The sequence below is a fragment of the Halichoerus grypus genome, chromosome 2 (genome assembly GCF_964656455.1).
Source record: "Halichoerus grypus chromosome 2, mHalGry1.hap1.1, whole genome shotgun sequence".
Taxonomy (NCBI): domain Eukaryota; kingdom Metazoa; phylum Chordata; class Mammalia; order Carnivora; family Phocidae; genus Halichoerus; species Halichoerus grypus.
This window is the reverse complement of record NC_135713.1, coordinates 194,501,959-194,521,000: the sequence shown is the minus strand read 5'-3', so window position 1 is coordinate 194,521,000 and position 19,042 is coordinate 194,501,959. Positions and strand designations below refer to the sequence as shown.

The 19,042-nt window shown below is 47.7% G+C and overlaps 1 protein-coding gene across 11 annotated transcripts in view; it reads right to left on the bottom strand.

Annotated features, from left to right (window-relative positions):
- Positions 1 to 215: 215 nt before the first annotated feature.
- The window catches only part of TANC2 (tetratricopeptide repeat, ankyrin repeat and coiled-coil containing 2), a 360,622-nt gene continuing 341,795 nt past the window's right edge, over positions 216 to 19,042 (bottom strand). For 9 of the 11 annotated variants that reach the window (XM_036116207.2, XM_036116210.2, XM_036116204.2 and 6 more), the window contains 7 exons: positions 16,171 to 16,346; positions 15,719 to 15,851; positions 15,133 to 15,162; positions 14,216 to 14,307; positions 11,975 to 12,121; positions 9,445 to 9,545; positions 216 to 7,839 (listed from right to left, as the gene is read on the bottom strand). In XM_036116207.2, the coding sequence (XP_035972100.1) occupies positions 5,895 to 7,839; positions 9,445 to 9,545; positions 11,975 to 12,121; positions 14,216 to 14,307; positions 15,133 to 15,162; positions 15,719 to 15,851; positions 16,171 to 16,346 (2,624 nt within the window). In that variant the 3' untranslated portion in view covers positions 216 to 5,894. The remainder of the gene's footprint in view (positions 7,840 to 9,444; positions 9,546 to 11,974; positions 12,122 to 14,215; positions 14,308 to 15,132; positions 15,163 to 15,718; positions 15,852 to 16,170; positions 16,347 to 19,042) is intronic. The other 2 variants (XM_036116211.2, XM_036116205.2) reach the window with 1 other exon arrangement.

The following is a 19,042-nucleotide window of genomic DNA, read 5'->3' as shown; positions in this document are numbered from 1 at the left end:
ATGAACACAAGCCCCAAGGGGTGACTGTGCATGTCCCACGAGAGACCAGACAAATCACCAGGAATTTGGCCTCCACCTTAACCTGCTGAGGCGGTTCCTGGGGGAGGCCTCAGTGAGGTCCCCCCCCAGCACGGCAGGGGCCTCGGGGAGGGCGCGCTCGAGCCCGCTCCCTGGAGGGGCGCAGTACCGGAAGGAGAAAGCACCACCACACCGCGTTTTTCCAAGTGTTACCCTTTATAAATAAGTACATTTGCTTTCATACATACAGTTCATTGTACGGATGGCGATCTGTACACATGGGCAGGAAAATGCATTCATTGAACTTTTCACATCTATCTCACACAGCTCACATGTACAGACAATACAACTGCTCAAGCAAGTACAGCAAAGGAAAATGTCTTTCCTTATACACAGGGGACTAGATGCCTCTGTCGGGTGTGGGACATCCCCACTGCACGAGTTCACAACTGTGTGGTGTTCAATATATCGGGAGAGAGAACAAACATGCATTGGATAATATACTGTACAGAGAAAGTCCTTTACATCTGAGTCATAGAAAACCTAAAGGAAAACTAAGTGCATTAAAGCTTTTTCCAGCAAGTGTCTTGAAAGGACAGCAAAGAGGAGGAATCAAAATCATATTAGTACAAATCACTCTTTAATTGTAGACTGTACATGTCTGTACTAATTAAAATCATCTTGGATTTGGAGGAGACAGAACAGAGATGGAGATGCTGCGCTAAATGGAAAGGAGACCATGCCTGAGGATGGCACCTGCCCTGAGCCTGATGAGGAACTGGCCCCACTCAGCAGGAATCAGCCAAAGGAGAAAACAAAAACAAACTGGAACAGGAAGTATAACTTACAGGATTTCCAAAATAACCTGTGAATGAAGGAGAGATCTGGAGCCGGCATTTCTAACTTTTTTTTTTTTCCCAGTAAGCTGGTACACAATAAGGCAGGTACATTCAAGTACTGAATTTCCAGAATTAACGGTCTGTCTGGTCCCAGGGACCGGAGGGATTGAGTGGAGTCCCCCTAACCAGGTGTTCTGGTTAGTGATTAGGCAAAAGAAAAATCCAGCCAGTAAGTGCTACAAAAACAAAGCAGCTAGGCTCCTTCCTTTCCACAGAGTAGGTCTGTCTGAAAAACGAGAGTGATGCTGGCCTGCGTCTACATGCGTTCAGCTAAAACCTGGCAGGTCAGCTTCGTGGAGATTACCAGAGTCAGCAGGAACATGTGAGATGATACGGGTGAGGAAACATGAAAGTAACACTTGATTTTTGGTGTCCAATTACGCATTCATTTGGTACTGACTTTTCAAAGCTCTGACCGTGGCCATCGCGTGGCCACAAGCATCTCAGGGCGGTTCAGCAGCTGTGAGGCATTGGACACCGAAATGCAGGTTACCAACACTTCAGCCCTTCAGTGGTCGGTGTTATAAATGGAGTTGATGAAGACCCAGGGATTATTCAAGTAGCTCTGCACAGTGGCTCTACCGTTCCCATTGTGCTTGTGTCCAGGCCCCCAGCCAGCCACCTTTTCTGGGGAGCAGCCAGAGCTGAGTTCAAGGCATTGCATGGTGAAGATTTCCATGACACGTCTTTGTAGGTAGCTCTTACCCCTAAGCCCTTTGTTCATTGTTGTTAGTCCTGGTAGATGGTCAGTCTGGAATTCCTAGAGGAAAAGGAGAAAAAGCCACACCTCCCAATGTGCACGCGACGGGGCCACACGGGCCTCGGTGTGGAAGCAGCAGCAGGCTGCCTTTGCAGGTTGGCTTCTTGAGAAGTGGGCAGCGCAAGGACAGACAGACAAGGGTGGGAGAGGCTGGGACAGGGAGGGCGGAACATCCTGTCCCCCCCACCCCCCCGGGGGGGGGAGCCTGTTGCATTTGGTGGCAAAGATTCAGTGAGCAACTGGTTTTGTCCAAGGCATTTCTGCAGTAGAAAAATAATGATTTTTGAATCAAACCAGCCAACGGTGACAACTCTGGAGTTATAATAGTTGGAAGCCAAGAGGAACTGAGAGGGATGCTCATGGGGAGCAAAGGAGGCTTCCTCATACCCACCCATCTACCAGAGCAAGGGAGTTCTACTCAGTTCTCCCGGCCTCTGCCTGGCTGAAGGTCCAAAGCGGGTAGTGTTCAAAGAGCTTATCGTGCCACAGCGGGCGCAGGTACGTGAAGACCCCCCTGCAGGCCTCTGTCCCCTCCTTCCTGAACCCTCTGGGCCTGCCTGCTGACCTGGGAGCGGCTCCTCCAGGGGGCCGGGCTGCCGTTCTTTGCCAACAGACAAGCCTGGTGCAGAGCCACAGTGACACCTAGTGGTAGCGTATGGTTGAAGCAAGGTGACGTCCACATAACCCACCGTATAGGACTAAAATCTAAGGAAAATACTTATGGATATTAAATTAGATACTGGTTAATTTTTCTATTGGGTACATCTCTGGAATATAAAAATACCAATATTTAGAGAGGGGTTCATAAACTACTATACAATATAAGGACCGAGAATACCTTTCTCTAGGCTGTTCTGTTTACAATAATTTAGGAAAAGTGTTTAATAATCCAGGCTTAACTAAATTAGCAAACTTGTATCTCTGGACAACGACCTGGGGTACTGTACATGATTCTAATTAGTGGAATTTTCCTGAGCCTTCGAGTTTAAGTTAAACACATCTAGAAAGAGGGGCACATGGGAGAGGAACAAGAAGGGTTTGTGCTCTATTAACTTGGGGCTTTAATAGTGCACGTCTGCAACCCGGACGAGATACAACAGCAGATACAAAATGGTCTCCATTTTGTCCATGCCAAATTCTCATGTTACACAGGTTTTCCCTTTACTTTGTAAATAAACATTAATTTTTAATTGTTTAATTGTGTGCCTTACTGATCCAGTAAATAAAGTAACCATGTCTCAGGAGTCCCTAAGAAAATTGCTGGAAAAGCACTTTAAAATCACTGCAAATATTTTTTGTATTTAAAAATTCTTAATCTTTTTGATGCTTATATACAAGTTATTTCTTGTGCTATAAATGTTGTGATCCACTGCTTGATTTCTTTCTTTTTCCTTGAAAGATACACTAAAAGACAAGAGCGGTTTTGCTATTTTCTAATGAAGACATTACGCACACTTAAATATCCAGTATTTATCAGTTACAAATTCAAACAGTAAAGTGCACCCATTTATAGACATGATGTGATGGGAACCCATTAGTGCAAGAATTCTGGGTGAACGAAACATACAATTTGGTGAGAAACCTAGAGGCTGAGGTTTGTTACCACTGTCTCCATTTCAGGGTGATGTGAACTGGGTGAGTGGAACTTACCAGGTTCATCTGAAAAACTTCCCCCACCGGAAGCCAGACATCGATTCAGCAAGTGTTGCCGGGGGAGAGGGCATCTCGGAGATGCGGCACTAAGACGAGCCCATGGCAGTGAAGTAGCGCAACAGGGCACGGGCAGGCTGCCTACAAGGAAGAACGGTCTCCTGCCCCAGGAAGGTCCAGTTGGCATTTTCTAGTCACACTCAACTGGCGCCCAGTAGTGATATTCATTCCCTCTTACAATGGCTAACAAAGAGTTGCATTTTGACTGTTTTAAGTTTTGCCCAATAAGGCATAGACCCTAAATCTCCGGTTTGTCCAGGAAAACCGTGAGAGACCCTGGGGACAAGTGACATCCGGGGCGAGTTTGTGAAACGCAGAACCCGCTCGCTCCCCGAGAGCGGAGTACGGGTCACATGTGTGGCGTTCCAAATAAGCAGGGGCACTTTTCTGACAGATGCAGACGTTCTTCAAGAATGTAGCAGCAGCTCCTCAGGGAGGTGCACAGGAAGGGAGGACATGCAAAGGGCCCCGTGGGGCTGAGACCTGGACAAAGCGGGAGCCGGGCTCCTGGCTGTGGGCTGGTGCCACAGCTGGACATTTCATCTTCTCGGGGAGGGAAAGAGAGGGAGAAGGGAAGGGACAAGACGCCAGTGCCCACCCTGGGCTAGCTGAGTAGGACACAGTCCCTAGGCATCAGAGAGTGTGCGAAGAGTCTGGGTCTTGAGCTGGCCCAGCTGTCTGCTTCTAGCACAGAGAGACAAGTCCTGGCCTCTTTCAAGCTTGGGGGCAGAGGGGTCCGTCTACTTGGCAGAATCTAAACTAGTAGAGAAATGTTTCTGATCTCAGCTTCATGCTCCCCATGTCTTCGTGATACTTTCAGAGGACACTTACTATTACAAACAGGTCTGGTCACATCTGGATTTTTAGGGCAGGAAACTGCCCTTCCAATAGCCCTTTACTACCAAGAGCAGAATGATTCCTAATAACAGAGAACGGATTCTCTTTTGCTCAGTTTCTTAAGTTTGCAGAGCTGACGTGCGGTCAGTACCAGGCCTGTGCTAAGGCTTTGGTTTCAGTGTTCTTGCTGTCCATCTCGTGCTGGCCTCAGTCACGCAAAGGACAGGTCAGCAAATGACCACAAGACACGGAACAGTGCAGGCTGACCAGATCAGAAGACCTGCTGTCTGTCTCACGTGCTCCCACCCAGGGCTGAAAGGGGTCTGTCTTCTCCCTGAAACACTTTGCAGTGTCTGGTTTTCAAAGATCGCTCCCCAAACACTCCTACCTCGAAAAAAAGAAAAGAAGAAACAATTCCTAGAGTAATAGATTATGGAACTATAGATCTCGAAAGAGAATCAGATGACGTCTGGCGCAGGGTACAATGGCCCTGGGTGCAAACTTCAGGAATAAAGTCTTACGGTCCCGAGAGAATTCAATTTGCTTCTCAGAGAACCAGTTTCTTCACTACACCACGTGGGTTGAAAAAAGGAGGGCCGGTAGAACACAAACCTGGCTCTGGGTGAAGACCCAACTAACAGGATTAGTGTACCAGTCAAACCTCGGCAAGAGTTTGCTTTTGTGGAATATGATGCTCAGTGATTATCTCAGGACCGATAAAGCAGATTTCTCCAAGACAAAGATGTTCTCTAGCCTTTCACTGAGAATCCAGAACAGTCTTTCTTCCTCTCTCTCTTTCTTTATATTTATGTATTTCCCCCCACCACCACCCATGGAAAATCAGTAGATTTTTAATAGTTAATTGTTGGCTAAAAACCTAAAGAATATCTCTCAGTGGATTATTTAAGAATATCCATGATTCTCATCTGATTTCCTTGGCTGAGTGAAATATTTAAAGGGCTGGTTGTTCCCTAAATATTCATAAAACACTTCTTGGAAAATCAATGTAGTGACATTTCAAATAATTATATATATATATTTTTTTTTTTCTTCCAATTTAATAGACCTGTTTCTTCTCTTTTCCCTTGATCCTTTTGCCCCCGTAGGAAGACCAGCAATAACCTAAACGAACGTTCTAGACCTGATGACTGCAGGGAGCTGGCAGTCCAGGGGAGGAGACCATGGCACAAGAATGCACTGGGGCTGGCTATTTGGATAACACTGGATAAGAATGCAAAGGCAAAGGGGCATCATACTCTTTCTAAAGTTCCTAGAAGAAAACAAACGAGAACACCTTATTTTTGTAAAAAAGGAGAAAGACATTCACACAACAAGAACATCAGTGAAAGCGATTGTCTCCTGGAAAAAGCTGACCAGTGTGTCTGATCTCCCTGGGTTAAAGCACACGGCACAACAATCTCCTCGTTGGCGTCGGAAGAGAGGGAGAGAGCATGTGGCTGGGGCACAGACGGGAGAAACTGAAGTCCTGGCTCGCTGGAGGCCAGCTTCCCGGTCGGCTGCATGCAAAGAACTCCAGCATGTGGGCTGCCACCTCTGAACACCACACAGAAACTACATGAGAAATTAAGCCAGGGAACTACCTCAAATATGGAAACCAAGCCTGAAAATGTGCAGTGAAAACATATGGGTCTCACTCCAACAAATGTCTTTTAAACATTAGACTCCACAAATGGTCTCTTTGGTTTGAGAGGGGACGTCTGCCCTTGTCGAGGGTCCCGGGACAGCTGCCTGTACAGGTTGTCCTGGTATGCCTGAGCCACGGGGAGGGTCCGAGCCACCTTCACATCGGGGTATGAGGAGGCCTGGCCGACTCTCTCCAAGAGGTCTCCACGGGACCCATTAGCCAGCATCCCATGGGGGCTGTAATAATCGTCCTCCAGCAAATGGCCATTCTGTGCATTGTTGGTTTTGTTATAAAAGGCAATGTTGCTGATGGATGATGGTGGACTGAAGGACTCAGGCTGAGGCAGGTTGCCTGGAGACGTGGGACTGAGAACGGTATCCACGGATGACACGGCCCAGGTCCGATTCTGCTGGTGAAGGTGGGGGTACTGTTGAGTCCGGGCTGTTTTATCTATGATCCCCATGAATGGTGTGGTCCTGGATCGGGTGGGCTCGCTGGGGTAACCTCCCTGAGTGGGAGACACCGGTGACAGCTCGTCACATGACCTCTCATATGCCGGTTTTAGTGGGATCTCCATTTGTTGAATCGAGGAAGATGGCCGGAAGGTAGGAGTGAGGTTGGAGGCTGATGAGATACTATTGCTGGATGGAGAGAAGCGGAGGCCTACGCTCTGGGAGTGTAGCAGCGGCCTGGGAGTTGGTGGATGGGGTTTGATTTCGTTTGGGTTGACACTAATAGGTCTTCTGATTAAATGCGACACATCAGGGGAACCTAGCTGGCTGGAGGAACGCTCCAGATCTAATTTTGAGTGACAGACTGGGTAGTAGGACGCGGACTGGCTACGTCCAATCTGTGGTGTCTGGCTGTATCTCATACCACCTCGATATGCTGAGGAAGGTCGCTGTGGAAGGTCTTCTTTGGTCAACCCTCCATGCTGACAGATGGCACCCGCACTCAGGCTAGCCTGGACATGCTGCACAGGTCTCCCATCCCCTACGATCCCCCCAATTGACCCTTGATAAACCAACCGGCTCTGACTTACTCCCATGTCTCCTTGTGAAGACTGGTATTTACTAGCCATCGAGTGGGCTACTTGGCCATAGGCCCCTGTAGAGATGACGGTGCTTGAATGAACTGCTGAGCTGGGCTGGTTGCTTCTCACAATCTGGGCCTTGGCAGGCTGTAGCCTGAGCCCTTGCTGGGGAACTGCCACAGGAAGCTGAGGCATCTGGTAGGGCCGCTGGGCCATTTTGGATAATGGAGATTTTGGTCTGCCAGGAAGCTGACTCACATTTGTTTCTTGCTGATAGCGCACGGGTGAGCCAGACTGGGATCTATAGACACTCATGCTTTCGGCTGGAGGGCTGGCCCGATACTGAGGGCCTCTTCGGAGAGGGGAAGGGGGAGGGCTTGGGTATTCCTTGCCCTGTCCTCCCACGGGCGGGGGGCTAAAGCGGTAAGACCCGCTCTGGTGGGCTGGGGAGGTGTGTGGCGGACTAGGCCTGTAATGAGAGTTCTGGTGAGTTGGAGAAAGAGCGGGTGAGGTGGACTGATAGCCCTGTCTGGTGGGAGAACCTACGGAACTACTGGAACGGAAGTCAAAAACCTGATGCGAGCCAAGTGGTGAGCTAGAGATGTAGGCGGAGTCCCGATGGGCTGGAGAGGCGGGCGGGCTCTGGATGATCGGGAGCCCCTGACTGGGCCGAGCCTCGGTCTGGAGGCCGATGGAGACGTTCCCGACGTCCTGTTCCAGGTACTCCTCCTCGAATACATCCTGTACAGAGTATAGATCTTCGTGCTGTGGTTCGGGTTCCGTTTCTTCCGGGAGCGGAGGCTGAGGCGGCTGCTGAGGCGGCGGCTGCACCTGGCGGCACTCCTCCTCCACTCGCAGCAGGAGTCTCTGGATCTCACGGTTGTTTGGGCAGAGCTTGATGGCCTCGTTCAGATCCTCTAAGGCTGCTGCAAACTGTCTGCTTGACAAAATGTAAACACAGGAACTGGAGTGATTCTGAATCAACAGGAATCACCAAGAGCTGAGAACGCGGTCGCTACTGCAGAGAACTGGGGGGTAGCATCTGGGGGCGGGGGCGGGGTTGGTTTCGTTGGGTTTGTAAGGGAGAAAACAGGTAGGCTGTCATTCTGGAAGAGTCCAGAATGCTTCCTTAGCCTGTTTAGCCTCCATCTTCCTTCTGGCCTCTCTGGGATTAGCAGAGAAGTGGCCCCACTTTGTCAGTCCAGCCAGGCCCTTCAGGAAGATTCTCTTAGTGCCCAAATGCACACCAGGCAGTAGGAGGGTTGGGTGGGGTTGTCATTTACAGGGTCACTGTCAATTAGCTTAGGAACAAAACAGTAACTACAATATTTAAAAATCTTGCTGATCCATCATAATTTTTTCTTTATATTCTTAATATTTTGGCTCCAAATTTCAGGCCTTTTCCGTCCTAGGCAAGAAGCCTGTCTTCTGCCCTTTGTTCCCCACTCTCGCCCCACAGCACTGTCGCTCCTCCATTCAGCTACACCAGAGCTGGGCAGGGATTAGGCTCACTGACTAGGCCACTCAGATTCTAATTTACAGATGAGGACACGAACTCTCAGAGATAGTCCGATCCTCTCTATTAATAATCGCCCACGAAAGGGGCAACTGGCCTTGTGGGGAAGGAATTCTCTGGGGAAAAAGAGAATTTGACAGTCAAGCTTCTGTAAGGACTTTGTTCCCCCAGCTAGTTAAGACTAATGTTATCGCCACTGTCATCACTAGACTTAACCTGGGCTTGGTTTTTCAGGACCATATCTCCCCCTGGCCTCAACAGTGAATGTGAAGCAGGTCGTTCCCGGGGAAGAGTTTGGGAGAAGGATGGGGCACTGGGCAGGAGGCATCAAGGACAGTGACAAGTTATCCAAAGATCAGTGATTGATGGCAGGTTCTAGGTCTTTCTGGAGCCTTTCCTGCCCAGTTTGGCCAAGCCACAGCAGATGGACACGAGGGATGGAGTTTCTGAGTTTCTTTTGGGCCCCCTCAATCCTGGCAGCAAGGACCTCCTGTCTCCATGAGGGTGTGGTGTGGCGGTGTGGTGACTTAGGTGAGGAGGAGGTCCGATGCCACCAGACTTGAGGAGAGCTCCAGAAGCTAAATAATCCCGGGACCCCTCAAACGCCTACAGGAAAAGAGGAGCCTGCGGTGTAAGTGACCCATCCTACTTTTCCTTCTAAAAGGGCGAGGAGGATGTTTTGCTTAAGTGACCTCTTCTTAAGTCACCAGTGTCTCTTTATGCTGTCTGTTCTAGGGGTTAAAAAGTGATTGAGAGATGGCAGAGGCTTCTTGGGAGAAGTGCCATTCTCCAGCAATGCGAAGGCATTTTCCTCCCAAAGTAAAATGTTCTAGATCTCCATAGCCCTGAAGATTTGCCAGTCTCAAGTGGAGTTCTGTGCTACGGGAGCCATCCCCAAAGCGTGTCCCTCAAAGTCCTCAGGGATAGACACATTTGGGTACATATGCCCCAGGATGGCCTACATTGCCTTGGCCAGATTTTCGGAAAAGAGACCTCTTGCTCGTCACCCTCTCTCTCTCTCCTCACCTGCTGCTGCGTTTTGCCCTTGCTCTTGCATAGTAAGCTTCATAAGATTTCGGTTTCAGCTCCAGGGCCTTAGTAGCAAATTCCTCCGCCATTCCAAAATCCTGTCATTACAATAGGTGTGCAAATGAGTCATTGAAGAGATATGAAAAATAGACAATTTGGGAATAAAACAGAATATATGTACATTTCTTTGACATTTATGGATGGAACACCTGGGATTCTCGACATGCCTGGCATGGCTCTAGCCATGTGGCCCAGACTGCAAGTTCCTTCTGCCTTTGCCCTGTGTGGCCCTGCAACAGCTCCTGGGAATTTATCTGCCCAGAAGCATTAAAATACTTTTAATGTGCCTTCCTTCTGCTTTTCTAAGGAAGCTCCTTCCAGCCCAGAAGCCAAATGTGAACCCAATGCAGCTCCTGAAGTTGGAAACCTGACCCCTTGATATACATGCGCGTAGGAAGGCAAACACAGCCATGTGCCTCTCACGGGGCCTCAACCTACCCCCCAGCTTCCTGTCGCACCCACTATTCCTCTGCTTCCTAAGGGGTGAGTGAGGTCCAGCAGGATGAGGTCTGTGGAAAGGAGAGCTGCACTGACCATGGAGACCAGATGGGGTCGGGGCGCCGGACGGACTTGGGTTCAGTCCTCTGGTCGGCCGCATAGCCCCTCACAGGGGCTGGTGTGTTTTCTCATCCGTACCTACTTCGCAGGTGGGATGAAGCGTGATGACGCGTTTGAAAGCCCCAAACACCATTTCTGGCACATAGCAGATGCTTAGTAAATGGCCTTTTCCTTCTCTTAACTGGTTCCTTACTTAGGAAGCATTTAAAACAACAACAAAAATACAGTAAGAGAGGGCCCTGGCTGTGACTGGCGTTCGTGCGATCACCTCATCTCCTGCTCACTGAGGCTCCCTGGAGGAGCGTGGTCTCATCTGTCCTCATCTGAGAACCCTGGCAACAGGGGCCTAGGGAACAAAGCCATCATTTTAAAGATACCCCTCCATACTGAGCTAAAAGGAGAGTTCTTTCTCTTCTTTCATTCAATGTCAAAGCCTCAGGACAGCACAGTAACCTCTGGTGACGCGTGTGATTCCAGAGGCAGAACAAAGGCCTGGGGCACAGGTGGAAATCAACGAGGAAAAGTAACGAGCCATCTCGGACTGAAGAAGGCAGACCTCAGCTGCTTCGTACAGTGCTGCTCACGGGAGCTGCCTGCTAACTGTTCTGAGCAAGTGTGGAGCTAGAGAGGGAGCATTCCATCTTACAGAAGTCATCATCTATCACTACTCTGTTTCCGATCTTATCTTTTAATGTTTTTCTTTTTCTTCTGGACAATCACCATTTCTGGCAAGATGAGAATGCTTTTAAGAAGTAGATTATTTGTTTAAGCAAAAGAGAAGGCAACGGACTGGCACCGGCTCCGGAGTGTTGTCTCATTCTCACTGGCTGGTGCCCCGGGGACCCTGGGTACCGCTGGTCTGGTTCTGTTCCACAGAAGAGCCTCACTGCCTTCCCCTGGGGCATCCCCTTCCCACAGGAACCACTACCCTGGCTGCACTCTCCTCAGCACCGTGGGGCAGCGCTGCCTCTTCGGGCCATAACTGTGCTCTCTGGGACACCCAGGCTCTTCTCATTGCCAGGGTTTAGATGGAGGATGCAAAGGTCGTACACACAACCTCTCTGGACTTGACAGCGGACCTCTTGCCCCTGCAGCTGAAATCTCACTTCCGCACAGCTGAGCTCTCTACTCATCGGCATTCTTTTTTGGGGTGGATTGTTTTTAGCTCCTGAGGAACTGTGAGACTTCAGGCAGGGGGTTATCAGAGGTTCCTGACACGATCTCAGCTATTCCCAGTCTCTGAGAAAGGATTCTTGGCCTGGGAGCATCTGCGTGTCACGTGAGCAGTGGCTGAGGACACCAGACACTGTTCCTGCACGGCAGGCAAGAAGGACCAAGGACTACTTGGGGGGTAACAGAGGGCCAGGAAGAGTTCTAAGATTCCCTCTGTGACAAGAAGGGACACGGCATGCTGGAGTAAAAAGATGAGGAAAGGAGCGAAAAGTTCAAGATTAGCCTTTGAAATAAACCTTCAAGTCCATGGTCCTGAGTCCTCTCTCCAGCCCTTCCTTAAGTGAGTAGGGGTCTACTAGAAAGGAAGGGAGTAACTACAATTAATATCTACTTGCAGCTAGAATTCTAGCCACCACCTGCTCTCACATTTTCCCAAAGACCAGAAAACTGACTTGGGGGTAGGAGACGACGATGATGGTATTCTAATCACTTTCAGTGTGAACTAAAAATTCAGAAAGCACCAAAAGTGCCCACAGCATTAACTTTTTCACAGTTTAATATACGGATTGTGCTTAGACTTGATTTCTTTCAAATTGCAAATGTCAGTGCTCTGTGAAGGACAACCAAGTTCCAAATGGGGCCGAGAACGATTTTAGGGGCCTGGTAAGAGCCAGTGAGTGACGTGGGCTGTCAGCTTCCAGGGTTGTAGAAAGCAGCTGGGAGGAGAGGGACTTACGTTCATTTTCCTGCGACATCGAGAGAGGTTGAGGAGGAGAGACACCTTTAGTTCCCGGAAGGTTTTCAAGTCCTCACCAAACCCTTCTCGAGGGAATTTCTTCAGGGCGTACTGGTAACGCTGGGCAGCCTCCTTTACTTTACCTTTCTAATGGGAGTACAAGATGGCAAAACACACAGTTGGTCTGCTGAGCAGCTGAGGTCTGGCCCCGCTCCCTTCCTCCTCTCTGCAGTGATTATTAAGTTAGCCCTCCCAAACTCCAGCCTGGGGAGGAGGGCTGGCCCTGCTGGTGAGAGCAGAGGGTCCAGTCTTTTCAACAGGAAACTCACCTGGCAGGAAGGGCAAGGTTGAAGGGGATACCCAAGGCACAAGCCAGAGAACCAACACCTGGAACCCCCAGCTTCCCGACCAGATTCCCAAGAGACTGATCTTGCTCATTTCAAAGGAGCTTTTTCTTAACCTGATCTCCTTGGGACACATATCATTTCCTAGTCCCAACCTCTCTAGAGTTACTACTACTTCTTTACTTTTGGCTTGCCTGGAAAACTCTTCCATTTGATGCTCCTCCTTGCCAGTCCTCTAGAAGAGGCCATTCTCTTCCTCACAAAGGAGGTGGGAGCTAAAACGGTCTACCCGTTGCTTCCCTAATCTCAATGCATAAAATGGTATGTCAGTGTTCCCGTTTTTAGAAAAGCCTCGGGGTAGGGTGGTGGTAGAGAAGTTTAGAATTTGTGATTCATCTGTGTAGGAGGGACTTTCCAAGATGAAGTAAATCTATGACCAGTTTAGGGACCTGGTACCAGGGGCCCTGAACTTTCCTTACATTTTGTGTCTGAAAATCTGTCAGCTAATAAATACATATATACATACACACATGAATAAATAAAAATAAAATAAATGAAAATCTATCAGCTGAGCTCAGAATGCTGCAGGAGGCGTCTCCCACTCATTTAGCTGATCTCAATCTGCAGTATTCCTTCTGTACAGCAACTCCACCAGGGAGTCCAATCTCTTCATCTTCTCTTCAGCACCTTTCATTAAGGAGAGATCTGCAGTCTACCACGGTAGAATTCTGGGTGGGAACAGTAGTAGCTCTGCCTATTCTCATTACGAGGTAGGACTCCTTGTGTTGGAATATGAGAAGCTATATTATAACCAGGGCTTAGATTCTTGAGAGCAATGCTATCCCCAAGTCCATAAACAGGACACCTAGAGTTAATGAGGCCCTTCTTGGAAGTCATGTGAAATCCTGGTTGGGTCAGGACTCGAGTTTCCTAGAAGCCCAAGATTCCTAGATTATCATGACATTACACGGAGCATCCTCAGGAAACAAAACTCTTCCCCCAGGAACTCAAAACATTCCTTACACAGGGGTGGGTGGGAGGTGGTAATAATGTGCTTCATAATCATTTCGCATCTTTGGGCCTCTGATATTTCAGTGAGGTTGGATTTATGTTTACCTTTAGGAGAAGAAGACGCTGCTAATCTTAACCAGATAACTGTGACATGTGATCTTCTTCTTCATTTTTTTTTTTTATTTAAGTAATCTCTACACCCAACATGGGGCTCTAACTCACAACCCTGAGATCAAGAGTCGCAAGCTCTTCTGACTGAGCCAGCCGGGTGCCGTGTCATCTAATGTTCTTTTGGGGTTTCCTACAGGCCACGGGAGAGAGTCTGTGTTAGGGCACTGGAGTCTTCAGCTTGAACTGTGACTACAAAAAGACTCCATACTTTTTTTGTTGTCATTCAGTGAGTGACTTTAAGAAAATCTTATAATTGCTATTTGTCTTGCTTTCCTTATCTTACTCAGGGATGTTGACAAGCTATTATCACTACAGACTTTTAAATCTATATTTATATATTAAATATGAAAGCAAAGATCAATGTCTCTTTCTCACAGACTAAAAAATAGCTGTACTACATAATTTTACTTTACTTGTCCCATGAGTTTCCAGGTCCCACTTAGCAGATTCCACGCAGAATCTAGGTAACTGCCTACAAGTGACCAGATAAAATTAGGTCTTCAAGTTGATAAGCTGCAGGCTTATGTAGGCCACTCTTGCTCTCTTGTTGGGAAATTAAAAACTCAGGATGGTCTACGTAGGAGCCCATCATTGAGGGATGGCATTCTCCCTTTGCCTCTAGAGCCGAGGATGAGACTGTCAAGACTTTAGTAGATTCTACAGGTAGAGAACAGTCAGTGGCTGCTTTGAGGAAACTGTTCCTTCCTCCCCTCACCTTATAAAACATGTCCCCCTCTTCCATCAGCTTGCTCAACAGGATGATCATGATGTCTGGTTTGGAGGTGGCCATCGCCCATGTGGCTGGACCTGTAGTGTACAGGATGCATGATGGGTAAAAAACTCAGACAATGTAAGGGTGGCAGGAAGCTAGGTGAAAAAAACATCCTGGGGGATTTCTGCTGAGAGAACAACTTGCTCATCGTTTAGACCTGGGAGTGTCTTAGGGACTCCCACTGCCAAGAAGCTGCGCTGGATTTGTATTCACCTTAAAATAAGAACATCTGAACTGTCTGAGCCTGCGCCACAGGAGGGCAGCAAAGCCGCCAACGTGTTGTATCTGGGCAGGCCATGGCTTAGTCTGCAGTTGTTTTAAATGAGGTCATTGCGAGAAAGAGTTTACATTCAATGTCACCAAGAGATTTAAAAAATCCAAAAAGGGCAGTTTATTTTAGAACCCGGGACTCAAAATCCCTAGCTGTTTAGTCTCTTAATTTAAAAATATGTCCTTTGCAGAAAGGGGAACCATTAAAGATTCTAAAGGCTCCCTTAATTTTAAGTAAGTATCGAATAGGCCTCCCTGGGATTTACTCTGAATCAGGAGCACAGTTCGAATGTCAAAAGACGTGAAACAAGCCAACATGACTGAGGACTACTTTACCCACAAAGAGAAAGAAGAGGTTAAACTGATTAGTTTATAGACGCCTGAATTATTTACCAACTAAGCTTTTCAGGGTTAGTTATCAAAAGTTCAAGTTATTCTCTACAACAGTCGTTAAAAAAAATCTTCTTTTAAGGTGAAGTAAATTAAAAGATTAGAGGTGTAGGGAACTCATGCAGGCTAAATCAAAGAGGAGAAGGCAAAGCTGACCAAGCCATCAGACCACGCCTGATGCTGACAGCGGTGAAATATACCTCGTGGGCGACTCGGTAACGTCTGACAACCTTCAAAGAAAGGAGAAAACAAAAAGTTGTAGGAGAGGAAAAAAAAATGGATGAAGGTGAAAAAAAAAAAAAAAGAAGGAAAAAGCAGCAGTGAGAGGCAGGCAGCAAAAAAGCCAGCACATCAGCCAGCCCTCGCCTACAGGTCTGTGGGACGGGGGCGCGGGCGGGACGGCAGCAGCAGGGACCGGAGAGTCTGAAGCACACACAGAGCAGGGGAAAGCAGAGGCTCACGGCAGTGCGGGGACCGAGGATGCTCACGGGTGGGGCTGGCACAGAGGCGCCGGCCCGAAGACGTGCTTAAGGTTAGAGCAGCCTCGTGGCTAAGGCGACCAGGGGCACGGCAGATAACCGGGTGATTCTGGACACAGAGTAGTGGCAACCATGGCTCAGAGGGTGCTTTCTCTGGGCCAAGAGCCTTTCCGTTCACTTGGACAACAACTGGGCCAGGGCAGAGGGGGAACTATACACATTCACACCAAACACCCAGGGCAGCCAGACCACTGGACCAGTCTGGCCCCCGGGCACAGATGGCCAGGACCTTCTTCCTTTCTCCTACCTATCTTGGCTCCTTTCTTCAGAAGAGTGACAACAACAGAAGTGTTCCGGCAGCCCACTGCTCGATCCAGAGGGCGCATTCCGCTATAGTCGACGTGCTCGATCATGGCCCCGTGATCCACCAGGAACTGGACCTAGGACATGGATCAAGCAGAACAGTTAACACAGGGCAATGGCTCAGCACTGTCCCACTGAGGGCTCTGGCTGCTGCCTGGACTTGATTCAACCGCTGGTCTGAACCAGGCTGGGTAGGTAGCCATGGGATTTCAGGCCATACTTGTACTCTTGGTCTTTAATGGTGTTTTGAATATTCCTGTCCTCTAGCAATTACAGGTCCAAGAACTTTCTATCAGGAATCATCAACATGTTACTCTACCCTTTACCCCCGAGAACATTACGGATGGAGAACCTTCCCTGTCCCTACCACCCAAAGGCCCGTGTAAAGGCACTCACCACCTCGGCATCACCGTAGAAAGCTGCCAGATCCAGTGGGGTGCGGCCGTTCTTGTCAGCGTGGTCCGTAGCAGCCCCATTATCCACCAGAGAGCGCACTACTGAGAGATGACCCTTCAAACAAGCCCAGCTGAGGGCTGTCAGTCCTTCTTTGTCCATGAGAGCAATGGAGGCACCTATAAGAGCAAATGTAGCACAGGGCTGAGGAAATACGAAACACGGGGCCATCCAGAGCAGGAGGGAAGGCTGGTACCGAGACTGCACGCTCTGTCGAAGCACAGTCATGTTTGCTCCCACGTGGGGAATCTTTTCATTCCTGCCTCAGTTTTACTCATTCTCTAGGGACCATCCCAAATCCCCCCGTTTCCAGGAAGCTTCTCCTGGTTCACTGTTCACCTCGTCTTGAATGTGCTTAACACATGCCACCTTATTCTGTTCTTAATTTTTTTTTTATGTATCCTACTTACATGTAATAAATTCTCAGTGAATGCTTTCAGAACTCAGCAAAAGTCTTCCTTTTGTAATAGTATAAACTCCTGGAGAGATTCTCACAAAACAGAAGGAGCTCAGTCCATGTTTATCACTGGTGATAGCACCAGGCCACGCTCTCTCTCCTTAGAATGTGGGGCAGATGAACTCATGGGAAGAAACTGAGCCCAGGCCACAAGGAAATTCAGAGTTTAATTAAACTTGTCAGCCTTCAATGATCCCATCCTCACTCTCTTAACCTTCTTGATATTCTACATGTTTCTCTTCAGTGTTCCTATGTTTTCATCTGTAAGGATCAAGCATACTCGATACACTGTTTTGTAATTAGTCTAAAATTCAATATATATTTGGTTCTTAGCCTAGACTGTAAGCTCTTGGATGGCAAAGGGACTATCATTTCCTTGCTAGTTTTGAAGAGTACCTAAGACATTCTTTTCACACGTTGACATGGCACACTAACTAAATGAGGATCAACTTACTGCCTACAGAACACTTTCCAGGCTGCCTCCTCAGCTAGACAGGGGTCAGATCAGGCTTAGCATGTGCCACAGCTAGGCTCAGGGTCTACTCAGCAGTTCTCTGGCCTACCATGTGTTTACTCCTAGAGGTCAGAGAACCAGACCTTGTGGCTTCCCACAGCAGGATGAAGGGCTGGAAGGTACCATACCTTTAACCCTGATGACAGCCATTTATGTACTGGGTTCTCTTTTCACAATGGTAGAGTTTACAATGAAAACATCGACTCTTAACACATAATGAATTTGAATGTGGGAGAGAATCTAAGGAGTTTTCTCAGATGGACCATCTATAAATTCCCTGGACAGAGCCTCCAACGGTAGAAGCAGCAGGATAAGAAGGTTCTGGATGTATATTACAGATAAGCTGATTTTCCAAAGATAAGGAAAGCTGGAATTTAAGAAATTAATAGGAGATACATATGAAATAAACCCATATATTCAAAATGCGTCCAAAATTCAATATGTAATCTTCCCCTTCTCTCTTTTCTTCCCATTGCAGTTAGCGGAATCACACGTCTTCCAAACATCCACTTTAAAACTTTGGAGTTATCTTTAACTCAACTGTCATTATTTCCTACATGTAATTACTCTTTATATCCAAAATCGTTTTTGTACTTGGCCCTTCTGTTCTATTCTAACAGCTACCGCACCTGGATTAGAGCCTCGTTACTTCTCATCTATCACAGTGCTTCCTACCGGATCCCCCAGCCCACTATAATTCCTCCAATCAAATCTACTGTTCACACCCCTGCCAGAGGGATTTTTTTTTTAAAGCACAACTCTGGCATCAATTCCCTTTAAAAAAATCTTGAAAGGCTCCCCATTGCCTTCAGAATTAAGTCCAAACCCTCTTTTAGTTTGTTCCTTTTCACTTTCTTTCCACATACGTTTCCAATTTTACTTCCCAAGAGCCCTCATGTACTTTACCAGACAACTTGAGTTATTGCCCCAAACCTGTTGTGTGCTGGATCTCCTCCTTGACTTTTCATTCACCGCCCCCTCCCTGAATACGAAACTTTTTTCCTATTCACCTTTCAAAGTCTGTCCTTTCCTAACTCAAATACCTTTATGAGAGCACTTAGGGTTTTCTGCTTTTCAGGTATTTATCTTCGTTTCACCCCCTCCTTGCCAGATTACAGAGTCTCGGAGGGCACAGATTACGGTGTATTAGTGAAAACCACTCACTGGCACAGCACTGGTATAGTGTTCTGCAAGTAACAGCGGCTGAATAAAGGTTTGTAGGATTTGTTGATTTAGTGGAAGTCTCTGATTTAAGTGTGAAAAAATGAAATACTGAGGATCCCTGACTTATGATGGCCCGACTTAACAATTTTTCAATTTTATGATGGTGCGAAAGTGATACGCATTCAGTAGAAAATGTCCTGCGGATTTTGAATTTGGACCTTTCCCCAGCTAGTGATGTGTGGTGCGATGCTCTCTTGTGATGCTGGCCAGTGGAAGTGAGCGGCAGCAAACCAGAAGCCACATGGCCATGAGGATAAACAACAGATACACTTAGGACCATTCCGTTTTTCACTTTCAGTACAGTATTCGATAAACTACATGAGATATTCAGTACTGTTATACAGTAGGCTTTGTGTTAGATGATTCTGCCCAACTGTAGGCTGATTTAAGTGTTGCGAACACATTTAAGGTAGACAAGGCTATCACGTTCCATAGGCTAGGTGTATTAAATGCATTTTCAACTTAAGATATTTTCAACTTACAATATTTTAAACTTGGGTTTATCAGGACGTAAGCCCATCATAAATTGAGGAAGATCAGGAGTACAAAGACCTGCATGTCTGCAGTGGTAAGGGAGAACAAATCTCTGGAATCTGTGTCTGATAAGCTTCCACGGGCAT